This window comes from Meriones unguiculatus, chromosome 3, assembly GCF_030254825.1.
Source record: "Meriones unguiculatus strain TT.TT164.6M chromosome 3, Bangor_MerUng_6.1, whole genome shotgun sequence".
NCBI classification, from domain to species: Eukaryota; Metazoa; Chordata; class Mammalia; order Rodentia; family Muridae; genus Meriones; species Meriones unguiculatus.
In genome coordinates this window covers 6,767,737-6,789,228 of record NC_083351.1, presented here as the reverse complement: position 1 = coordinate 6,789,228, position 21,492 = coordinate 6,767,737, and the positions used below count along the sequence as shown (strand labels likewise).

The 21,492-nt window shown below is 49.5% G+C and overlaps 1 protein-coding gene across 3 annotated transcripts; it reads right to left on the bottom strand.

The window, feature by feature from the left end:
• Positions 1–2,401: 2,401 nt before the first annotated feature.
• Positions 2,402–20,076, bottom strand: Pgd (phosphogluconate dehydrogenase). Of its 3 annotated transcripts, XM_021636182.2 has the most exons (13): positions 19,923–20,076; positions 19,450–19,525; positions 18,241–18,420; positions 15,212–15,277; positions 14,349–14,467; positions 13,479–13,548; positions 11,058–11,192; positions 9,920–10,109; positions 5,933–6,063; positions 5,630–5,763; positions 3,519–3,618; positions 3,286–3,408; positions 2,402–3,198 (listed from the first exon to the last, which is right to left on the bottom strand). In XM_021636182.2, the coding sequence occupies exons 1-13, from the start codon at positions 19,928–19,930 to the stop codon at positions 3,079–3,081; spliced, it is 1,452 nt and encodes a 483-aa protein (XP_021491857.1). In that variant the 5' UTR covers positions 19,931–20,076; the 3' UTR covers positions 2,402–3,078. The 3 variants fall into 3 exon arrangements, with proteins under 3 accessions (XP_021491857.1, XP_060235048.1, XP_060235047.1); XM_060379065.1 differs by lacking the exons at positions 14,349–14,467; positions 15,212–15,277; positions 18,241–18,420; positions 19,450–19,525; positions 19,923–20,076 and having other exon boundaries at positions 13,416–13,548; XM_060379064.1 differs by lacking the exons at positions 13,479–13,548; positions 14,349–14,467; positions 15,212–15,277; ... (1 more) ...; positions 19,450–19,525; positions 19,923–20,076 and adding an exon at positions 11,946–13,401.
• Positions 20,077–21,492: the final 1,416 nt, after the last annotated feature.

Sequence of the window (21,492 nt, the reverse complement as noted above, 5' to 3'; positions counted from 1 at the left end):
CAGGTAATAGAGGAGTCAGAATTCACTTAACACGTGGCCTACTCAGGTTTGACACACACTGTCTTATGGGTGTGCCCTCAGGTAACCCAGAACAAGGCACAGATTGCCCATTTCTACCAGATGCCACGGAGAGGCATGAGTGGCCAGTGTTCTGTTCTTTTCTTTTCAAGACAGTTTCTCTGTTTAGCCCAGGCTGTCCTGGAAAACTCTCTGTAGACCAGGCTGGACTCACCTGGGAGCTCCACCTGCCTCTGCCTCCCCAGTGCTGGGATTGAAGCGTGCACCGCCACTGCCCCTGCCCCGCTGGCAGGTGCATTTTCTGAAGATTGCCGAATGCGTGCCATGACAGACACTTCTGCTCTTGAGACGGGCCTGGTTACCACCTCTCTCCTTCTGCTGTCTTTTGAGACAGGGTTGTCTCAGGCACCTCACACTGGCTATGTAGCTCAGGGTGATCTTAAACTTTATTTTTTTTTAAGATTTATTTTAAGTATACAGTATTTTGCCTGCATGTATGTATGTGTTCTGTCCGTGTGCCTAGGACGTCAGGGTAGGACACTGGATTCCCTGGGCTTCACAAATACCTTTTGATCCCAACATTTGGGAGGCAGAGGCTGGCAAATTTTTGCAACTTCAAGGCCAGCATGGTCTATACACAGAGTTCCAGACAAGCCAGGAGCTGTACAGTAAAACCATGTTTAAAAAGAAGAAAGACAAGCTCAGGTCACAGGCTCTGAGGAAAAACCTATGTGTTGTTTACTAATTAAATACTATGGCAAACTGCAGGGTGGGTGGAGACTCTAGCATTGAACCATTCTACCATGCTTTCTGTTGGCGCCTTCTTCCTGGAGGAAGGTAAGGGGTCTAAGAGGGTTTTGATATGTGTAGGCTGGCCTTGAACTCTCCACCCTCCTGCCCTCAGCTCCTTTCTGCTGGAGTTAGGCAAGTGTGTCATCATGCCCAGCCCACTACACACACTGGCACAAATGTGCACAGAGGACAGCTTTCAGGAGCTGACTCCCGGCTTCCTTTTGGGCCCGAGACTGAACTCAGAGGGTCAGGCTTGGCCTTTCCCCGCTGAGCCATCTTCCCACTGTCAGGAAGTGCTGTGACCACAGCTACTAAGAGATGGGGCCAGATCAGAACCCACGTAAAAAGGCCAAGATCAGCAGGCACCAGGCATAAGCTTGAAATCTCAGTGCTGTGGAAGGAGGCAGGGGCAGCTGGATCCCTGGGGCTCACAGGCCAGGCAGCCTATCTGAATGGGTGAGCCTCGGCTCACAATGAGAGCTCAGCTCAGAAGAGCAATAGGCCTCCACATGCACTAGCACATACATGTGTGTGCTCACACTGCAGAGTGCCTGGCTGCGTGAAGAAAACGCCACTCGGACAGCTCTGAGGTCAAACCCTACCCCACGGCCTCAGTGACTGTACACTAGTGCTCTGGCAGCTTTGCTTCTTGGTTTCTCTTGTGTGGATTTGTGGTTATTTGCATGTATGCCCAGAAGCATAGACAGCAGCTGAGAGCTTACTGGAAATGCAGAGCGCAGGGAACCATGCCAACCAGCACTTTTTCATTCTACAGGGGGACATCGTGCTGGTGGCACAGTGCAAACAGCTCCAATCTGTTCTTAATTAGTACACCTACTGTGTGCTACACACAGGACACTGGCCAGAGGCCTTCTCAACATTGGCACAGAGTGAACTCCTCACCAATGCAGCATATCCCTGGCACAAGGCAGGCCACATCCCACACGGCAGCTGCTGCCACTTGTGCGGGTGTGCTCTTGTGGGAGACCCTTAGGACAGTTTCCCATGAGAACACACCCCAGACAGGAAAGGATTTTTCCCCAGTTACACAGCTAGAAAGAAATGGGGCTGGGTTAGAAACCTGACCGTAGCCTCCAGAGGTGAACTAGCGAGGGCCGGAGTTGAGCCTGGCTGGCCCTCCGCCTCTGAGCAAGGATAAGGGGTGAAGCAGCCTATAGGTAGGTGGGCAGGTGAGCCCCAGCCCTCCCTTCTAGGGAGGGGGTGTGGGGATGTACCCTCTACCCCAAGAGGCTTGAGGCAGGAGGGTCAGGAAGATTTGATGAGAAGCTGCTTTCCCACGTCAGCTCTGCCTGCCCTGCAGGCTTCTGAGGCTGAAGCCAGATAGAGGAGATGCCAGCTGTCCAAACAGGCGCTGTTTGCTCTGCTGTCGGGCCACTTTTGGGACTCTAAAACAGTCCAGAAAAGGCATCACAGAGCAGAGTCCAAGAGTCAGATGGCCCCAGGCCAGATAATCCGGTCAGTAAACAAATGAAAATGAAAAGCCTGGTCCAGGAACAGACTGAGGGCACTACAAATCCCAGGGCAGACCAGTGTCAGACGCAGACAGATTCGGTGCAGGAGACACAAAGAGGACCAAGCCAGTCAAAAAAGTTTATTACAAATGTGTGACGGGAGGATGTTACATGTAGGTACCCAGAAAAAAAGACCCAGCATGAGAGCCCCTGTCCACCTACTCCTCACCTTCCTCCAGGCTTAATCATTACCCTCAATTTAATGTGTCCTGTTTTATTTGGAGGCTTACAAGGAAAAAAAATAGCCAGACTCAAAAGCAAAACAAATCACTTCCCATGTAATGAACTCCGCGTACAACTTTCTGCTAACAGGACAGCAGCTGGCACGTCCAGAGGCCAGTGTAGAAGAGTGTAACCACATACATCTGTTCCTGAGTGGGGGCGGCAGCACCCACACGCATGATCCACGCTCAAGGTTGTACAATCCCACACACCCACACTCCGTGTGCTAAGAGCGCAGCCTGTCTGACCCACATGGCACAGCTCAGTCAGGGAGCGGTCACGCAGTGGCGCGCAAGGGCAGTTCCTGGCAGTGCAAAAGGTCGAGGCAGAATACATGGTGGCTCAGAAACTACTGGACAAGAGACCCTGGTGACTTCTTCAGCAATCATAGCCAACACTTGGCTAAAAGATCTGAGCAGGAACTAGGGCAGAGAGGAGTGCTGTGTGCCAGCCCCACAGGGGCTGTTCCGTTGCTGGGAGGGAGGAGGAGGGGGAGGGCGGAGCCACAGGCCTACTAGGCATTGTATGAAGAGGATGACACGCTGCCACCGTGGCCTGTCCAGTTGGTATGGATAAATTCCCCTGGTTTGGATAAGAGTTCATAGGTGTGAGCCCCAAAGTAATCCCGCTGAGCCTAGGAGAGAAATGCAGTTGGTCAGGTGACACGCAGGCACACCCTCAGGAAGCAGCCAAGGCAAAGGGCTCCCGCTCCCCAGCTCACCTGGATGAGGTTGGCTGGCAGCACTTCATGTCGGTACCCGTCATAGAAGGAGAGGGCAGTGGTGAAGCAGGGCATGGGGATGCCGGCTTGCACCCCAGTGCTGACCACCCGTCGCCAGGAGTCCTGAGCACAGAGAGCACAAGGTCAGTGGCTCGCCTTGCCCAGAGATGCTGAGGCTCCGGTCAATGCTGTGAGACCCAGAGAGCCCAGCACCACCGATGCCAGCTACGTACCTGGCAGTCGTCAACTGCTGACTTAAAGAAGTCGTCCAGCAGTAGGTTCTGAAGTTCTGGGTTTCGCTCAAATGCATCTTTAATTTTCCCCAGGAACACACTGAAACAGTTTGCAAGAAATCGATCTTAAAGAAAAGTCAGTTCTCACGCCCCAGAGCCAGCTGAATGACCTTCAGAATACAGAGGAACCAATGAGGTGGCTCAGCGGGTAATTCTGAATTCATTCCTGGTCCCACATGGTGGAATGAGAAAACTGACCCACACAAATGGTCTTCTGAGCTCTACATCCAACTGTGGCACACGTGTGCCACCCTACAAATGCAGTGTGTGTGTGTGTGTGCGTGTGTGTTGCCTGCATGCACATCTGTGCACCAAGTGCATACTCAGGGAGGCCACAAGAGGGCATTGTACCCCTTGGTAGTGGAGTCACAGATGTCTGAGTCACTATGCGGGTGCTAGGGGTTGAAACAGTCTTCTGGAAGAGTAGCCTGTGCTCTTAACTGTGCTCTTAACTCCAGCCCCATAAGAATGATTTAAAAAACACTCTGTACAGAGAGTGCAGAGAAGACAGAAGAACCAGGAGCTCAAGGCCAGCGGCTGTGTGAGACCTGACTCCTATCAAACAAGAGAGGGAGTGGGCCCTAGGAGGCAAGCCCAGGGACATGACACTTGTCACGAGCTACACAGGTGTGCTAGAGGCAATCGAGTGGGAGACACTGAGCTGTCCCTCAAGTGTGGACAGGAGATGGGTTCAGTCAAAATTCCTGGGTGCTCAAGCCCCCCATAAAACAGCCTAGTATTTAATGGGCCAGTGACTCGGCTCAGTGGGTAAAGGGCCTACTGCCAATCGCAGAGAATGGAGTTTAATCCCCGGACCCACGAGGTAGAAGGGAAGACCTGAAGGTTAGTGTAGGTATTGTAATGGACAGCACAGTAAAGTGAAATTACAGTCATGTAACTTGTATGGACCTTTGGTACTGGCTAATCAGTCATGGGATTTCCAGGAATGAAACAGATAAGAAGCAGAAAAACGCTCAAACAAATGAAAGAAAGGCTACATTGGATCTTAATAAGATGGAATCTCAGCTCCTGAGCCAATTTTCAGACCCAGAACCCCTTGAATAAAGGGAGACCTAAAGCCTTTTACAAGGTAACTGTGTACTGGGGGCTAGGGAGAATCACTTTCCCGAGGCTACCGAACACCGGTTCTGAGCTGACATTAACTCTGGGAGATCCCAAGAAGTACTGTGGTCCTCCAGCTAAAGCAGGGGCTTGTGAAGGTCAGGTTTAGTGTAGTTCTGGCTGAGGAGGTCCAGTGGCTCCCTAAACTTTTCCTGTGGTTACTTCCCCAGTCCCAGATGTACAACTGGGATCAATATACAATACTCACTACGTCAATGCTACACAAAGGGGGTTTACTGTTCTGCCCAGGGAGCAATGCCACAAAAAGCAGTCTAAATGTTCAGAACCTTTTCTGGTGCTGGACTCTGGGGCCTAGCAAGCTCTCTTTCTACACACTGTTTGTTTACTTGTTTTTTGTTGTTGTTTTTGTTTTATTTTATTTTTGAGACAGAGTTTCTCTGTGCAACCCTGGCTATCCTGGAACTCACTCTGTAGACCAGCAAGGCCTCCAACTTACCGACATTCACCTGCCACTGCCTCCCCAGTGCTGGGATTAAAGGCTCACAGCATCTCACGAGGGTCTAGATTTTTTTTTCTTTCTTTCTTTGATTTTGAGACGGTTTCTCTGTGTATTTTTTTCTTTCTTTGGTTTAGAGACAGGATTTCGCTACGTAGTCCTGGCTGTTCTGGAACTCACTAAAAACCAGGCTGGCCTAGGACTCAGAGATCTGACTCCCTCCCAAGTGCGCCATTAAAGGTGTGTGCACCATCACCCCCACTCATTTATCATTCTTATTCTTAGTATCTTTGACCTACAGTTGTTTTAAGGTGTGGACTCTTAAACAGAAGGGGTGCAGCATAAGACAAGAGTGGGCTGTGACAATGTAACCCACACTGTTGCAGTGTTGAGTGACAGGGCCTGTCGCAGTCACAGGGAAATGCAAGCACTGTCCTGGCCTGTGCCAGCCCTGAGCTTGCCTCTCACTTACCTTCTGATGATACAGCCCCCTCTCCACATCAGGGCAATGCCACCATAATTGAGGGTCCAGCCAAACTCAGTGGCTGCCTGTCTGAGCAGCATAAAGCCTTGGGCGTAGGAGATGATCTTGGAAGCATAGAGGGCCTAGAAAGTGACACCAGACTTCAGAGCTGTGGTAAGTGGAGTAGCCACACCCACCTCTCAGCTTCATTCTCACCCCAGAGAACCCAGAGAGGCTGACAAGGAAAGGCCAGAAATGAGAACAATGCAAAGGATCTCTATAAACCTTACCACAAGGTTAGGGGCAGCCCACCTTGCGAATGTCCTCCAGGAACGACTCCTTACTGCCTTCCAGCTGGACCTGCTGGGGGCCCTTCAGCTTTCTGCTGGCCTGAACTCGCTCCTCCTTCAGAGAAGACAAGCACCGAGCAAAGACAGCTTCTCCTAGTGGAGAAGAGAAGGCCGATCAGAGACCCAACACCTGAAACCAGAGGAAAGGGGTACGGACAGCCAGAGCAGGGGCCAGAGAGGGATCTAACTGAAGGCTTTGACCACAGTTCTTCCTTAATCTGGGTTGGGGGAAGTGTTAGGGAAGCTCTAAGCTGTTACTTCTACAACAAAACTCTCAGCCTCCCTACACAAACGCAGGTATTCAAGCACAAAGTTCAACCTGAAATGCAAAGGGAGGTCTCCAGCTCAAACAGCTAAGTCAGTGATTACATAAATTACTCACTGTTAACCCAAGAGTAAGACATCAGTTTCCATTTAGAAGAAATTAATTTTGTAAGATGTGATTTCATAAAGTACAAACTGACCTCTAACTCATTACATGGCAGGGAACGGTCTTGATCCCTGGCTTTTGCTCCTACCTCCCAACTGATCACACTTGACTCGAGAAATTTGTTTTAAGTGCTTACCAAAGAGGCAACTTACTGTCTTTAAAAAAAAAAAAAAGATGTTTATTTTTGTTTGTTGGAGACAACAGGGTCTCTTTACATAGTGCGGGCTGTCCTGGAACTCACTCTGTAGACTGGGCTGGCCTCGAGCTCAGAGATCCCCCTGCCCCTGCCTCCCAAGCGCTGACGTTAAACTGGGTGTTGCCCCGTGCCTGGCTATCTTAAATTTACTATTTCATGTGTATGGGTGCTTTGCCTTCCTGTGTCTATGCACAACCTGCATGTAGGGCCTTCAGAGGCCAGAGGAGGCCATCCAACCCCTTGCAGCACTGGCAACACGTGGGTGCTGGGAGCCCAGCCCAGCCCATCTGCAGGAGCAAGCACCATTAACCGTAAGGCCGTCCCTCAAGCCCAGGCTCAGGCGACCCCCACCCTGTAAGATTATTTTTAATTATGTATATGTGTGTAACTATGTACACATGAGCACAAGTGCCCCAGAGGCCAGAGGAGTCACAAATCCCCGGGCCGGAGTTAGTGTGTTGTAACCAACCTGACGCGGGTGCTAGGAGTCCAGTCTCTAAGAGGACTACCTGCTCCTAACTGCCACGCCACCTCTCCAGCCCCGAGGCTGTTTGAACACCCAGAACCACTGGTTTCACAATATCCTCCCACAGGGTACGCTGAGACATTCAACACTTTCACAAACCACCCCTTCCCAACATATTTGCTCAGTTTACTTAAGATAAATGAATTTTCTTTTCCTGCAAACAAGATGGGCTGACTCTCTGGGAACTAACATGCATTTCAGTTTTGGGAAAAAGGTTGTCACTTGAGAACAAGGTGCTAAGGAGATGGCTTCTTGCCCTTACCCAAACACTTTCCTTCCCTTCAGCGTGACTTGACATTTGTGGAAGGAAACACTGTAAGACTGCTGTGCAACAGCAAGTGTGGCAAACCCAGCGAGTTAGAAGGGGCCTGACTGGGACAGCTTTCCAGGGTTCATTAGGTACCCTTACTCTTTGTTGCCAGCCAGCCTGCTGGGAGGGAACCCAGTCTCTACACTTGAGGAGGTGCTTTTGAAGACGCAGCACTGTGACGTAGAGTCTGTGGTGGACAGATGTTCCCTGCACACAGGGCCACTGGGAGTGGCCAAAACGCAGCCAACTTCCTCCTCCTCCAGCAGGCCTCAGCAACCCCACCTGTCTTACACAGGGTGAGGCATGACTCATCATAAAATACAGGGAAGAAGGGGGAGCCGTGCTTATTCGGAGAATAAGCAGAATGTCTGACTTAATTCCCGCGCAGCCGCCTGCCAGCACCTGGCTCTGTCTTTTTCCCACCTGGGCGGAGGGGCAGTCTATCCCTTAAAAAAAAAGCCAGGGTGGGTAGAGCGCTTGCCATGTAAGCATGAAACTGAGTTCAGATCCCCCAACATGCCAAAGGTGGCCACACATAGCTATGACCACAGCCCACGCGTGTCAGAGACCAGCGGTTCCAGCTACTCTAGCCAATCAATGAAGAGAATGTCTCAAAATAGTGAAGTAAATAAGTAAAGGCAGAGAGTGACTGAGGAAGACAACTGATGCTACCTCTGGTCTGCGTATCTGTATGCATGGAAACGGCCACCTGCACCCTGCATGTATGTACACACATGTACACTATATAGACACATGCCCAAGGTGATCTTGAGCTTCTGTCATAGCTTCCTGAGTATATATGGCTACAGAGGCAGAGTGTACCTGGCTTTTATTTTATTCCTTTAAAGTTTTTTTGTACTATTTCTCTGTGTGTATGTAGATGTATGAATGTGTATGGAGGTCAGAAGACAACTTGTGGAAGTTGGTTTCCTCTTCCTACCTTGTGGCTGTCAGGGCTTGAACTAGATCATCAGCCTTGGTAGCAAGAGCTTTCTCCTGCCGAGCCATCCTACCAGTACCTAGCTACTTTTATTTCATCCAATCATTCACTTATTTATTTTAATTTTTCAAGACAGGGTTTCACTGTGTAGCCTTGGCTGTCCTGGAACTCACTCTGTAGAACAGGCTGACTTCAAACTCAAAGACCCCCTGCCTCTGCCTCCCAGGCCTAGGATTAAATATGTGCACTATCACACCGAGCCCCAGTTTCTTTAAAGCCACAGGCAGGGGCCACTGAGATGGGGCAGCAGCTTTGTAAAGGTACCTGCTGCCAAGCTGAGATGGACCACTAGGTGGAAAGAGCTGACTCCTGAGGTTGTCCTGACATACATTCCGTGGTACTGAGCCTTTTTATTCTTTCTTTCAAGACAGGGTTTCTCTGTGTAGCATTGGCTGTCCTGGACTCACTTTGTAGACAAGGCTGGCCTTGAACTCACAGAGGTACACTTGCCTCTACCTCCCCAAGTGCTGGGATTACACGCATGTGCCATTGTGCCCAGCTGATTTTATTCTTAAAGAACAAGATTTTGTACTCAAGAGGCATAAACAGGCAGATCTTCACAAAATCTAGGGCAGCCAGGGATACAGGGACACAAAGGCATAGTAAGACTCAACTAAGGGCTGGAGAGATGGCTCAGAGGTTAAGAGCACTGGCTGCTCTTCCAGAGTTCCTGAGTTCAACTCCCAGCAACCACATGTTGGTTCACAACCGTCTATAATGAGATCTGGTGCCCTCTTCTGGTGTGCAGGCAGAACACTGTATGTGTAATAAATAAATCAATCTTAAAAAAAAAAAAAAGACAACTAGTTTTTGTTTTCTTATTCTCTTATTTTCTGGGTTTGGTGTTTTGCAGCGCCAGGGATCAAACCCAGAGCCTCATACATGATAGGCAAGCACTCTACCAACTGAGCCACACTCTAATCTCTGAGCTCTTTGAGTTGGATGTATAGTACATTAATAAAAAAGTAACGTGGGGAAAAAAGTAATGTGGACAGTGTTTTTCTTCTAAATTGAGAAGGAACCTAGGTTATGCCCTCTTTTTCCAGTATCTGTGGGCAGAACCTCTAAAATATTAGTAAGTGCTGACTACACAAACAAAATGTTTTAGTCTGTGAACTTTTGTTACTGAACCCATTAAAGAAATCTTAGAAATCCAACAAATAAGCCAAAGAGCCAGGCATGCGTGCATTCCTGGCTCTCAGGAGGTTGAGGCAAGAAATGTGCACTGAAGGCTAACCTGGGCTACTTATCAAGACTGTTTCAAGAACCAACTAGACAAAGGTCTCAAGTTACTGACTACAGTTAAGTCAGATGATAAAGAAGCCCAAAGTTAAAACCATACAGCAAGGACATCTACGTGCAGAGAAAGGAGAGGGGGCAGGGAAACCCGCCGGGGTCAACAGACCACCTCCAGCAGGTGGAGCTCCAGCAGGACAGCAGGGTCCGTGTGGTAGGACCAAGGGTGCAGGGGAGAGGTGTGACATTACCAATAAGGGTGACCGGCATGCCGTATTCCAGCGCCGAGATGGCGGTCCACTTTCCAGTGCCCTTCTGCCCAGCACTGTCCCGGATCTTTGGTAACAGCTCTTTGCCATCACTGTCCAGGAACTTGAGAATATTAGCAGTGATTTCAATCAGGAACGAGTCCAGCTCTGTCTTGTTCCACGTTTCAAATGCCTACACACAAAAGAGAAAGCCGGGTCAGAGGGTTCTGTGGGCTTCCTGACTCACCTGCCATATCCTTGCTTCTCTAGATAGCTGCTGGGTGCACTGTTGAGCAATGGGGCCTGCAGACTCCTCATCCGGCCCAAGCTCCTCCCTTCATCTGGGTCTGTGCACATTGCTACCTTCTTGCTTTATCTCAAAATCTACCTCCTGGGACTGGGTACTGCTCAGTGGTGAGGGTATTCTGTGTTTTAATATTTTCCTAACAAAATGTTGGAAAAAAGCTTGTGCTTCCCCAGTGGAATGAACTTAATAAAAAAAATTTATTATTGTTTATTAGGATGTTTATTTCTTATGTGTTGGGTATTTTCCCAGCATGTATTCATATGTTCCATCTGTATTCAAGGCCCACAGAGGTCAGAAAAGGACACCAGATACCCTGGACGACTGTGAACCTCCACATGGGTTCTGGAAACCCAACCCTGCCACCCTTCTCCAAGAGTACCAAGTGACCTCATCCACTGAGCTATTAGCTCTGGACCCTGGGATGAACTTTTTTGAGTAACTTCCAGAGCTCCAATCCTACCTTGGTCAACAAAGACAGCTACTTAGCTCCCTTTGGGAACACAGGCGGGAGTAAGAAAGAGATGGCTCGGTGGCAGAGTACTGGCCTACTATGCCTAAGGCGAGGCCTTGCAGTCCAGGGAGGCATGTATATGAGGCCACACTCGGTGCCTGACACAGCGTGGCTCACTAACTAATCATCCGCCAGTGATTGCTGCTTCATGGCCGCCCATCATGTTTTATGATGCCATTACCGTGGCTTCCCTTACATTAAGCTGAGTCCCTGCAGGCCACCAGACAGCCAGGCAAGCAGGAAGGAGGAAGGGTTAATTGTCAGTAGCAGTCTTGCTCTTACCGAGCTGTCTTGCCTGGGTGGAGGCAGTGCCTGGGACTCACCTGGGCCATCTCCTTGTGCTGCATGCCCAGGACGTCCTTCATCAAGTGGTAGGCCTCACAGATCAGCTGCATGTCGCCATACTCTATCCCGTTATGCACCATCTTCACAAAGTGCCCAGCACCCTCATCTCCCACCTGCCAGGGCAAAAAGCAACGAGGCCTTCAGAGCAATAGACTACTAAAGAAAATCCTCAGTGGACCCGAAAGGCTTCAGAAAGACTCCCTCTCATACAAAACGTATCATTGGAAAACTGCTTTTTAACAGGAACCTCCTAACATACCCCAAATCTCCCACTACTTCTCATTACTAAAGCAACTCCCTCCTCCCCAGCTCCAGCACAGGTTAGTCTTTATGGTCCTCAAGTTAACACTTCTCTGGCAACAGCTTGTTAAAATAAATTAAATTACTTGTATTTGTCCTAGATACAAATGTAATACAATTTTTCCTAACAGCTACTAAAGGTGAAATGAGTGAGATCAAGGTCTGTCGTGGGCCTTTTAAATCTGTAAGTGTATTCTCTGATGGTCCCATCACCGGTAAGGTATTTACTTTACTAAGTTGGTAGGATTATCAATTTATCAGCTTATCAATTTATCACAGCATTTAAGGAGGGCCTTTCAGGAGCTAGACAGATGGCTCAGCAGTTAAGAGCACTGGCTGTTCTTCCAGAGGACCCAAGTTCAATTCCCAGCACCCACATGGCAGCTTAAAACTGTCTGTAATTGTAGTTCCAGGGGAGTCAACACCCTCAGACATACATGCAGGCAAAACACCAATGTACATGTAATAACACACAATTAAAAAAAAAAAAAAAAGGGAGGGTCTTTCAGCTGTGTTGCGCTGCTTATATGATACTACGGTGTTTCTCTCAGAGGCTTCCCATCTACCTTTATCGCTGGCCGGCCCCTTCCAATTTGGAAACTAGCTGTGTCGTATGAGGACATCCTACTTCACTCTTCCTCTTCCTGTTGCTCCAGAAGTGAATGAGCCTAGGATCACATACTTTCAATTTATACCATTTATTCTTGACCTGAACCCAAGCCTGCAGGCTACAGGAGTTGACTCTAGCTGAGTCAAGACCCACTGGTGCAGCTGGCTTTTCCTTTACTTGGGCCTAGAGGAAGCTGAAAGGAAGTTACTGTCACAGCCCTCTAATGGTAGTGCCCTGCCACCAAGGGAGGAGTCCCTTTCTAGTCCCTTACACTAAGATTGGAAAGACTGAGCGGCTTTTCGCATCACAGCCTTTGACCACACTTAGCAGAGGATAATGGAACTTGATACTGGTCCTTGGGGAAAGGCAGGCACCAAAGCTGGCAGTTAGTGGGAGTGTTTTCCTTGTACCCACATGCCTGGGTCCTTATGTTATCCCTAAACTTAATCATACACATTAGTAAAATAATAAAGTGAGCACATAAAATAACAGGTATAAAAAAGGGGCATGAGATGTGGTGGTGCATGGGTCTGTAATTCAGGAGACTGAGACCCAGCGCCTGCCTGGGCTACACAGTGAGGAGACACTAGGAGCTGGGGATAGTAAGATGGTTCAGGAGATAAAGGTGCTTCTGCCAAGCCTGAAGACCCGAGTTTAGTTGTGGCACAAACATGGTGGAAGGAGACCACTGACTCCTAAAAATTATCCTCTGACCTTCAAACACAGCTTCTTCACACCCTCCCACGAATAAACCAGATAGATAAACGTAAATCAGAGGCAGACAGGGAAAAAGAGAAAATGGAAGAGGAAGAGGAATAAAAGGGAAACAAGTAAAATTAAGGAAAAGAGAAAGAAAAAGAGGGAGAAAAGCTGGTGACAGCGTAGAGCTTATCCAGCACAACTGGGCGTTTCTCAGATGAGCCTTTGTGTAGTGATCAGTCCCGGGATGGAGACAGATCTGTTAACTAAGACCATTGGTTAACGAGTGCTAATGGCAACTCTTGCCTCCCTGCGCTGGTGTGCTTTTCTCATCCATTGTCCTGAAGCTGCAAGATGGGATATTTATTCTCACAGCAACACCAAACAGGAGGGGAAGAGTCTGTGGCCAGACTCCTGAGCTTTGGTGAACACCCAAGTACAAAAAACCCGAAACCCAGGCTATGCAAAAACGTTCATGCATGTCTTGAGACATCTGATGTGGCAAGGTGGCAAACCCAGTTTACTTTCAGCATTTGCTGGCCGTGGAGTAAAGAGCTACAGAGACCCTTCGCTTCCCCTGCTATTTACGAAATCCTCTTTTTAGTCAGCCTTAGGAAGCTGCTTTTAACACAGTAACCTCCTGGCCCTGGAGGGTTGGTTAAAGCACAGGGACATTAGACAGCTGGGAGAGTGACTTAGACTGAGAAGCTTAGAGCACAGAGCTAACCACTGGGACCACGGTAGTCTTTCTTCAGCTGTGTACTCCGTCAAAGGGTAGCCCCGAACTTGCCCAGTCACAGCAGGGTTCTCCAGTTCCTACTTTCGCAGCGATGGCTTGGAAGATCGTCTTGATGTGGGGCCTGCGGAAAGGAGAAGTGTGGTTCAGCCAACAAGAGAAGGCCTGAGCTTTCAGTTCAGTGCTCAAGGACAACACTCAAGGCCACCACCCAGAGTAGCGGATCTCCATGCCCTGTGTGTGGGCCTCAGAATACACGCTATACAACACCTGAGTCAACACACAAAGGAAAAGGCAAGGCAGAAGCAGCAGAAGAGGGACGTGGCTGCACGGTTAAAGTACACAGTTACCATGCAAGAGGCCTTGGGCTCCATCCCAGACCTCACCGACCCGACCCCACAGAGCACCAGAAGAATCTCCTACCACTTTATTAGAACAAGCAGACTCAAGAGCAAGCAATACAAGAGCATTGTCTGGACGTCTGTTACCATGACATGACCCTATACATTCGGGTCAGACAAGCTGGGACTGTGTGGCACTTTCAAGAGATGCTCTCGTCTGGAGCAAAAACAATTCTTCCTTTCATCCCGCTCACTATGAACTCACAGTTGATCCCTGAGCCCGTCCCTTCACCAGTCTACCCTCTACCAAAGAAAAGTACGTATTCTCCAAAACGTTTGCTACAGACTCCAAAAGTCGACACAGGCAAGCTCAATGCTTAGGACTGGGCTAGGGTCGCTATACCTTAAGCTTCCAAAGGTCAGGGATCTGTCTGTGACAGGACAAAGGTAAGAGAACATGCACACACGATGCAAGAGCAAAGTATCTAGATGACAGAAATGTGCCCAGTGCCTCCCAGCTCTCACTCCTCCATCTCACACCAGGCTGTCCTGTGCTGAAATACACAAAGCATGATGTACTCACCAAGCCTCTTTGTTCCCTCCTGGCATGAGTGACGGCCCATACCGGGCCCCTTCCTCACCACCGCTGACTCCGCTCCCTACAAACAAGATCCCCTTGGCCTTGAGATCCCGGCATCTTCTCTAAAACAGAGAAAAACAACTTCAGGGTTTTCTCACAAAATAAATTCCTTCTGATGAATGAGAGGAGGTATGAGACCAGTAGAAAGAGTTCATATTTGCAAGTAAATGACCCAAGGGCTCAGTAGAAAATGACCCAAGGGCTCAAGAGCAACCATACAAGGTAGTTTATTCATTCAGTGCTGCAGTAACAGACTCCTAAAACTCAAAACACTCAGGAAGCCAAGACAGGAAGATTACAGGAGCTTGGGAGTTGGCTCGGCAGTTAAAAGCACTGGCTGCTCTTCCAAAGGACCTAGGTTCAATTCCCAACACCCACACAGCAGCTTACAACTGTCTGTAACTCCATTTTCAGGGGACCTGACACTGTCTGTCTGTCTCTCTCTCTCTCTCTCTCTCTCACACACACACACACACGCATATAAGCAGGCAGAACACCAATGTACATAAAATACAACCATGCTGTACAGTGGTAGCATGTGATGCATTATAGAAACAGGGCTCCTGCAAGAAGCTCTCAGCCTGCTGTATCTAAGCCATACATAAGCCTGCTGTATCTCTCTTGAGTTATAAACTCATGCAACTGGAGTCTCATCCATCAAGTGTCTTAGCAGAAAAAGGCTGAGATCCAGCATGCCAATACCAATCCCCAAAGGATCACAAGACAGCTCATTCTTTGGTCACATGCGCAATGCTACTATTTCTTTCTAGAATGTTCTCAAGACCTGAAGGAATCTGAACACTTACTGTTGTGTCCCGGTACTCAGAATTTCCTCCATCAATGATGATGTCACCAGTGTCCAACAAGGGTACCTGAAACCAAATACTACCTTAGGATGGACCAAAGGCAGAAATAAAACATACCTTGGCCACTGAAAACAAAGATTTGTCCCATATAAACAGTGGGAAAGCATTCGTTATGTAAACTCCAACAACCTTCTTTGGCCAAAACGGCACCTTTAAGTTTGTGGCTGCCTAACCCAGTCAGACCCCTGCACCGTACGCTTGTGTTTTCCTTCTCTCCCTCTCCTCTGTCCCTTCTCTCCTGAGGCAGGGGCTCACCATTCAGTCCTGGGTGGCCTGGAGTTTGCAACGGCCTCACTCATATAGACCCGCCTGCCTCTGGAGCTCGAGGATTAAAGACATGACCTCCATCCTGGCTGGGTTTACTCTCTATTGCTCAGCCCCTCCCCCAAGCTCCACCTCAGACCACGTCAGCACTTCCCTAGGTGGCGAACAATCAAGAAGCTTTCAGCCCACTGTTTGGGAGCGAACGGTGGGCAGTTTGGCATCTTTCTACACGGGAAGCTTAGTAGTCTTTTCTCTTGGCGTCCTACCTTCCTAAGCCACTCACTGAAAAGATTGCCAGCTGGTTACAGGTTTTTCTCTTGGAAACAAGTCTCCAATAGCAATACTCTCCCTCTGTGATCACATCATTTCCACATCATTTTTAAGTCAGTGCCTTGGTTTTTTTCTCCAATGGTTATTATAGTTATTTCTGAATATCTAAAATATTTCTTTCTACCTGTTTCCCTTCATTTGTAAGTATATTTTTCTTCCCAAAGTACTCTTCTTTTAAAAATATTTTTATGGCTCAGAGGTTAAGAGCACTGGCAGTTCTTCCAGAGGGCCTGAGTTCCAGTCCCAGCAACTTCATGGTGGCTCACAACCATCTATAATTAGATCTGGTGTCCTCTTCTGGCCTGCAGGCACAAATGCAGGCAGAATACTGCATAATAAACAAACAAACAAATAAACAAACAAATAAATGTGTGCATTCCCATGAAGGCCAGATGTTGGATGCCTTAGAGCTGCCATTACATATGGTTGTGAGCCACTATATGGATGCTGGCAATTACACTCAGGTCCTTTGGAAGAACAGCCAGCGCTCCTAAAAACAACTCCAACTCATTTCTAAATAAAACCTGTATTAGACACTATAGTTTACTACCAAGTAGCACTAAACATTCATACATATCACAGTCAACACTGCAAGATACCAAAGCTGGGGATACATTCCAGTGATAGAGTGTGTGCAAAAAATGAAAGGCCCTGAGTTCTATTCCTCAGGACCAAAACAAAACCAGAAAACACAGAGGTATGGTGGACGGTGCCTGTAACAATAGCACAAAGTAGACTGAGGGAGGAGAACTGTCAAGATCAAGGCCAGCTTGGGCTAATACATAGTAAGCCGGGTGGTGGTGCATACCTTTAATCCCAGCACTTGAAAGGCAGAGGCAGAGGCAGGCAGATCTTTTTGAGCTGGAGATTAGCTGGTCTACAAAGTGAGTTCCAGGACAGCCAGGCCTACAAAGCAAACCCTGATCTTGAAACAAACCCCTATCACCCCCCCCCAAAAAAAAACCAACAACATAGTAATACCTTGTCTCAAAAACAAAGAAAAAAAAATAAAACAAACAAAACAGAGAAACAGCTGGGCTGTGCCTGAGGGGCAGGAGCTTGCATTTAGCCATCATGTGCAAAACCCTGAAATAGGTCTCTGGCTCTGGAGCCAGAGGAACCCAACAGGAACATACACAACTGTCAATCAAAGACAGAACATGGATGACTACTGTTCAGATGCTACTAGTCTTCAAAAGCTCTAGGTGAAATATCCTTAGTGTCCCGTAACTATGACCACCCAAGAATATACCATTATGGGCCAGCAAGATGGCTCAGTGGGTGAAAGCACTTGTTGAATAAGCCTGATCCTGGAACCTTGATCCAAGCTTGATCCTGGAAACCAAAGCAAGGTTGGAAGAAGAAAGCTGACTCCACAGAGTTGTCTTCTGACCTCTGCCTGCATGCTTTCATGCCCCACACTACAATAATAACAAATAAAATAAAATCTTGAGCCAGTGAGAAGGCTCAGCGGATAAAGGCATCTGCCATCAAGCCAGACAACCCGAGTCTTTCCGGAAACCCCATGGTGGTGGTAGAGAACCAACTCCCTCAAAAGTCCTTGACTTCCACATTAAACTTTGTCACACACCCACACAAATACTAAATAAATGTTTTGTTTTTTTGTTGTTTTAAATAGGGGCTAGAGACATGGTTCAAGGGTTAGGGCACTGGCTGTTCCTGCAGGGGACCTGGGTTCCATTTCTAGCACCCACATGGCAGCTCACAACTGCCTCTAACCCCAATCCCAAGGAATCTGTCTCTTCTGGTCTCCTCAGGCACTTCATGCAGGTGGTTTGCAGATACACATGCAGGCAAAACACTCATACATATAAAATCAAATGAAAACTTTTTAGAAAAAAATATAGCTGGGTGGCTGTGGCTCACACCTGTTAATTCCAGCACTTGGGAGGCAGAGGCAGGCAGATTTCTGAGAGTTTGAGGTCTATAGAGCAAGTTCCAGGATGGCTAGGGCTACATAGAAAAACCCTGTCTCAAAAAACAACAAAACAAGCTGGGCATGGTAGTGCCCTCCTGTAATTCCAGCACGGGGCGGGGGATAAGAGGTGGAGAGGCAGGCGGATCTCTGTGAGGTTGAGGCCAGCCTGCTCTACAAAGTGCGTCCAGAACAGCCAAGGCTACACAGAAAAACTGTGAAAAACAAAAAAGCAATATCAAAAGAACATAAAAATAATTACTATTACATAAGTGCCAATCAAGCCAACCAAGATAGAAACATTTAAGCATTCATTTCATCAGAACTGATCAGTTTATATCCAGAAACTGAAACACATCTCTAAAGTAAGACACGTTAGAGGGAAGAAAAGGCAAACACTCTGAGTGCTAGCAGTGTCTGAGAACAGAGCTGGCCTTACCAGTTTCTCGATGAAATCATCAACAGCTTGCCCAGCCTTCACAAGAATTATGATCCGGCGGGGCTTCTTCAGCTTGGAGACCATCTCCTTCAAGGACTGTGCGCCGACCACTTTGGTTCCCTTTGCCTCATTGGCCAAGAAGTCATCAACTTTGGAGACAGTCCTGTTGAAAGCACAGACCTGGAAGGACAAAAGGCCCGTTAGAGGATCTGGGACACACATGGCTCTCAGGTGGTGGATCCAGCCACAGAGAAATGTCTATTCCGCCCAAGGTCTAAAGAGAGCTGACCCGCCTTCTCTTTTTAAGTGCCGGGTGATCCCAGCAGGATGAAACAGCAGAGAACCAAGGCAAAGGCCAGTTGCCACTTGTTGCTTATCAGGTTTAGCCTGTCACTGCTGCCTGGTCCTCTGTCCCTGGTAATACTGGTATCTAAGCCATGTTACTATTTAGAAAGAACATTCAGATCCCATAGACAGGAGGATCCTCTAGCGCCAGCAACTCAGAAGACTGAAAGGATCCCTTGAGTCCTGAAGGTGGGACTCCAGTGTGGCAACATCATGAGACACTGTCTACAAAGAAAAAGAACCCCCATTTTCACTTACCCCGAGTCTCACTAGCCAACTGAGCTACAGCTCTACATCCTTCAAGATCTGGCTCCCTTTACATCTGTGGTTCTCAACCTTCCTATGCTGCGACCCTGTAATACAGTTCCTCATGTTGTGGTGACCCCAGCCATAAAACCGTTTTCATAACTACTTTGTAACTGTAAATCTGCTACTGTTATGAATCACAGTGTAAATATTTATGAAGATAAAGGTTTGCCAAAGGGATCTAGACCCACAGCTTGAGAACCACTGCTTTATATTTCTCTCCAAGCAGGCTCCTTCTTCAAGAAGAATAGCAGAAAACAGAAATTCCTTTTTTTGTTTGTTTATTTGAGACAGGGTTTCTCTTGGGTAGCCTTGCCTGTCCTGGACTCACTTCGTAGACCAGATTGGCCTCAACCTCACAGAGATCTGCCTGCCTCTGCCTCCAGAGTGCTGGAATAAAAGGTGTGACCACCAAGCACAGCTGCAGAAATTCTTTTACAGAGACGACTAAGCAGCAACAGGGCTAACTAATCGAGAAGCACGTTCCAGACGCCTTGGCGTCTGTGAAAAACCGCGTCAATGCTCACCGCGGGAAGGCAAGGTGTCTCTAGCACTTACCACAAATCCATGGTCATTCATGTTCAAAATTAAGTTCTGGCCCATGACAGCCAGTCCAATCAGTGCAATGTCAGCTCTGGAATGCCAAAAAAGAAAAGAAAGGACGTTAGTGCCACTTGATCGCTTTTAATAAGCCAGGAAGGGAGCCCACACCCTCCCCGACTGACTGCGCCCGCACAGCAAGCACCGGGGAGTGCCCGCGCCCTGCTGCCCCTGGCCATCACTCCCGCTGGCCCGCGGGCTCCCCCCGCCCGGGGCGGCCTCCCTTCCCCGCGAGCAGGTCGCAGCCGCGAACTCCCGGGGCGGCCGAGCTTCCGCCACCCACGGCGGGGGGCCCTGACGTGCAGGGGTCCCGGCTGCGCGAGGGGGGCCAGGCGACCCCCGGGGCTGAGGAGAGCAGGCAGGCAGAGCCCCGCCGCCACCACGCTGGCCCCGGAAGTCTCCCGGGCCGGCCGCGCGTGCCGGTCACTCACTGGGCCATGGCGGCGGGCAGAGCAGAGGCGACGAGGAAGAAGAAGGAAAGACTGAGCGGTCCGAGGCGAGAGTGGCGAGGTCCGGCTCCCGGCGCCTCGGGAGCTTTGCTGCCACGCCCGCCAATCGGAAGGCAGGGGCGGGGCGATGCCCCACGCTATTGGTTCTCTCCGGCGCCTGTTATACCACCTGAGGGCAAACGGGCCCGCCCACCCCCGGAGCCAGATCTGTAGAGCGCCGAGCGGTCGATGGCCCACTGAGCGTTTGCGTAAGCGGGCTGCGGGAGGCCGACGGCCTGGGCAGGGGCTCGCGTCTGCAGCCCAGCGTGAAAGAGAAGACCCGGGCTTAGTGCAGCTCGGGTGCGGTAACTCTGGTTAGACCACACATTACAATTTACCAAGCCCACAGGCGGCCTGCTCCTGGGTTGCACCCTCCCTTCCACTGTAAGCTCCTCAGCTCTGAGGCAGGAATCACATTGTCCTTCCGGTGGGAACCCGGCGTGGTCAGCGTGTACCATTTTCGCAGGTCAAGAAACAGCGGCGCACCCTGGGGCGCGGTGGTCAGCAGGTAAAGCGCCAAGAGGGTGGAAATAGAACCCGCTCCACCAAGTTTGGCTTCTGAGCTCCGCGTGCAGCAGTGCGCGGGCCCGAAAGGCACGGAAGGAAGAGAAAAAGGCAGCGGAGGAGAGGCTTGAGGGGTTTTCGGGTTTGTTATGGCTTGAGTTATTATTGTTCTATTTTATGCGTGTGGGTTTTGCCTGCGTGTATGTCCGTGTAGTTCGTGCTGTGCCTGGGGCTCAGGGCGGTCAGGAGCGGGCGTGGGATCATCCCCCCCCCCGCGGGACTCGGACCTGGGTCCCCCGGAGCAGCACCCGTTGGTTTTTAACCTAAACTCGGAGGCTGGCAGAGTGGTTCCCTAGCATGCACGATGCCTGGTTCTGGCCTCAGCGGCAGCCGTGGTGAACGTCCACAGTCCCGCTTTCTTTGCTGTCTTTCCCTTGTATGTGTCTGTGCCTCCCTCCTCCACGTAGGAACACTGGGGTTGCAGCCCTGCTCATGCTCTGGGTATATGGGTACTGGAGATCTGAACCCAGGTCTTCGTGCTTGCTTAACAAGGCCCTTACTCAAGCATCTCACCAGTCACGACCCCTGTTTTTGTGCCGCGCTGAGGACGCATGCCAGGCGAGCACTACCAGCTGAGCTACACCTCAAGCCCTACTTTAGTTAGATATGTCTCATTTGCCATGTTCCCCGGGCTAGCCTAGAGCTCCTGGACTCCAGCAATTACCAGCCTCCAAAAAGCAAACATCACTGCTCATAACTTACCTTTTTCTGGAGTGAAAACCCGTGCATCGTCTGTGACTGCCTGCCTCAGTCTGAGCTTCCGTCTCCAGGAGCCACCTGCTTGTTAGCCAGGATGAAAGCACAACCCTTCCTCAGCCGGATCCCCAGAGGATGATGTCCTGGTACAAGACTGGAAGACTGGCCCGGCCGGCTCGGCTTCACTGTGCACACTGTAGAACACACAGACTCATCCTTTCCTCAGCCCGCCACACTGCAGATTCAGAGTTTC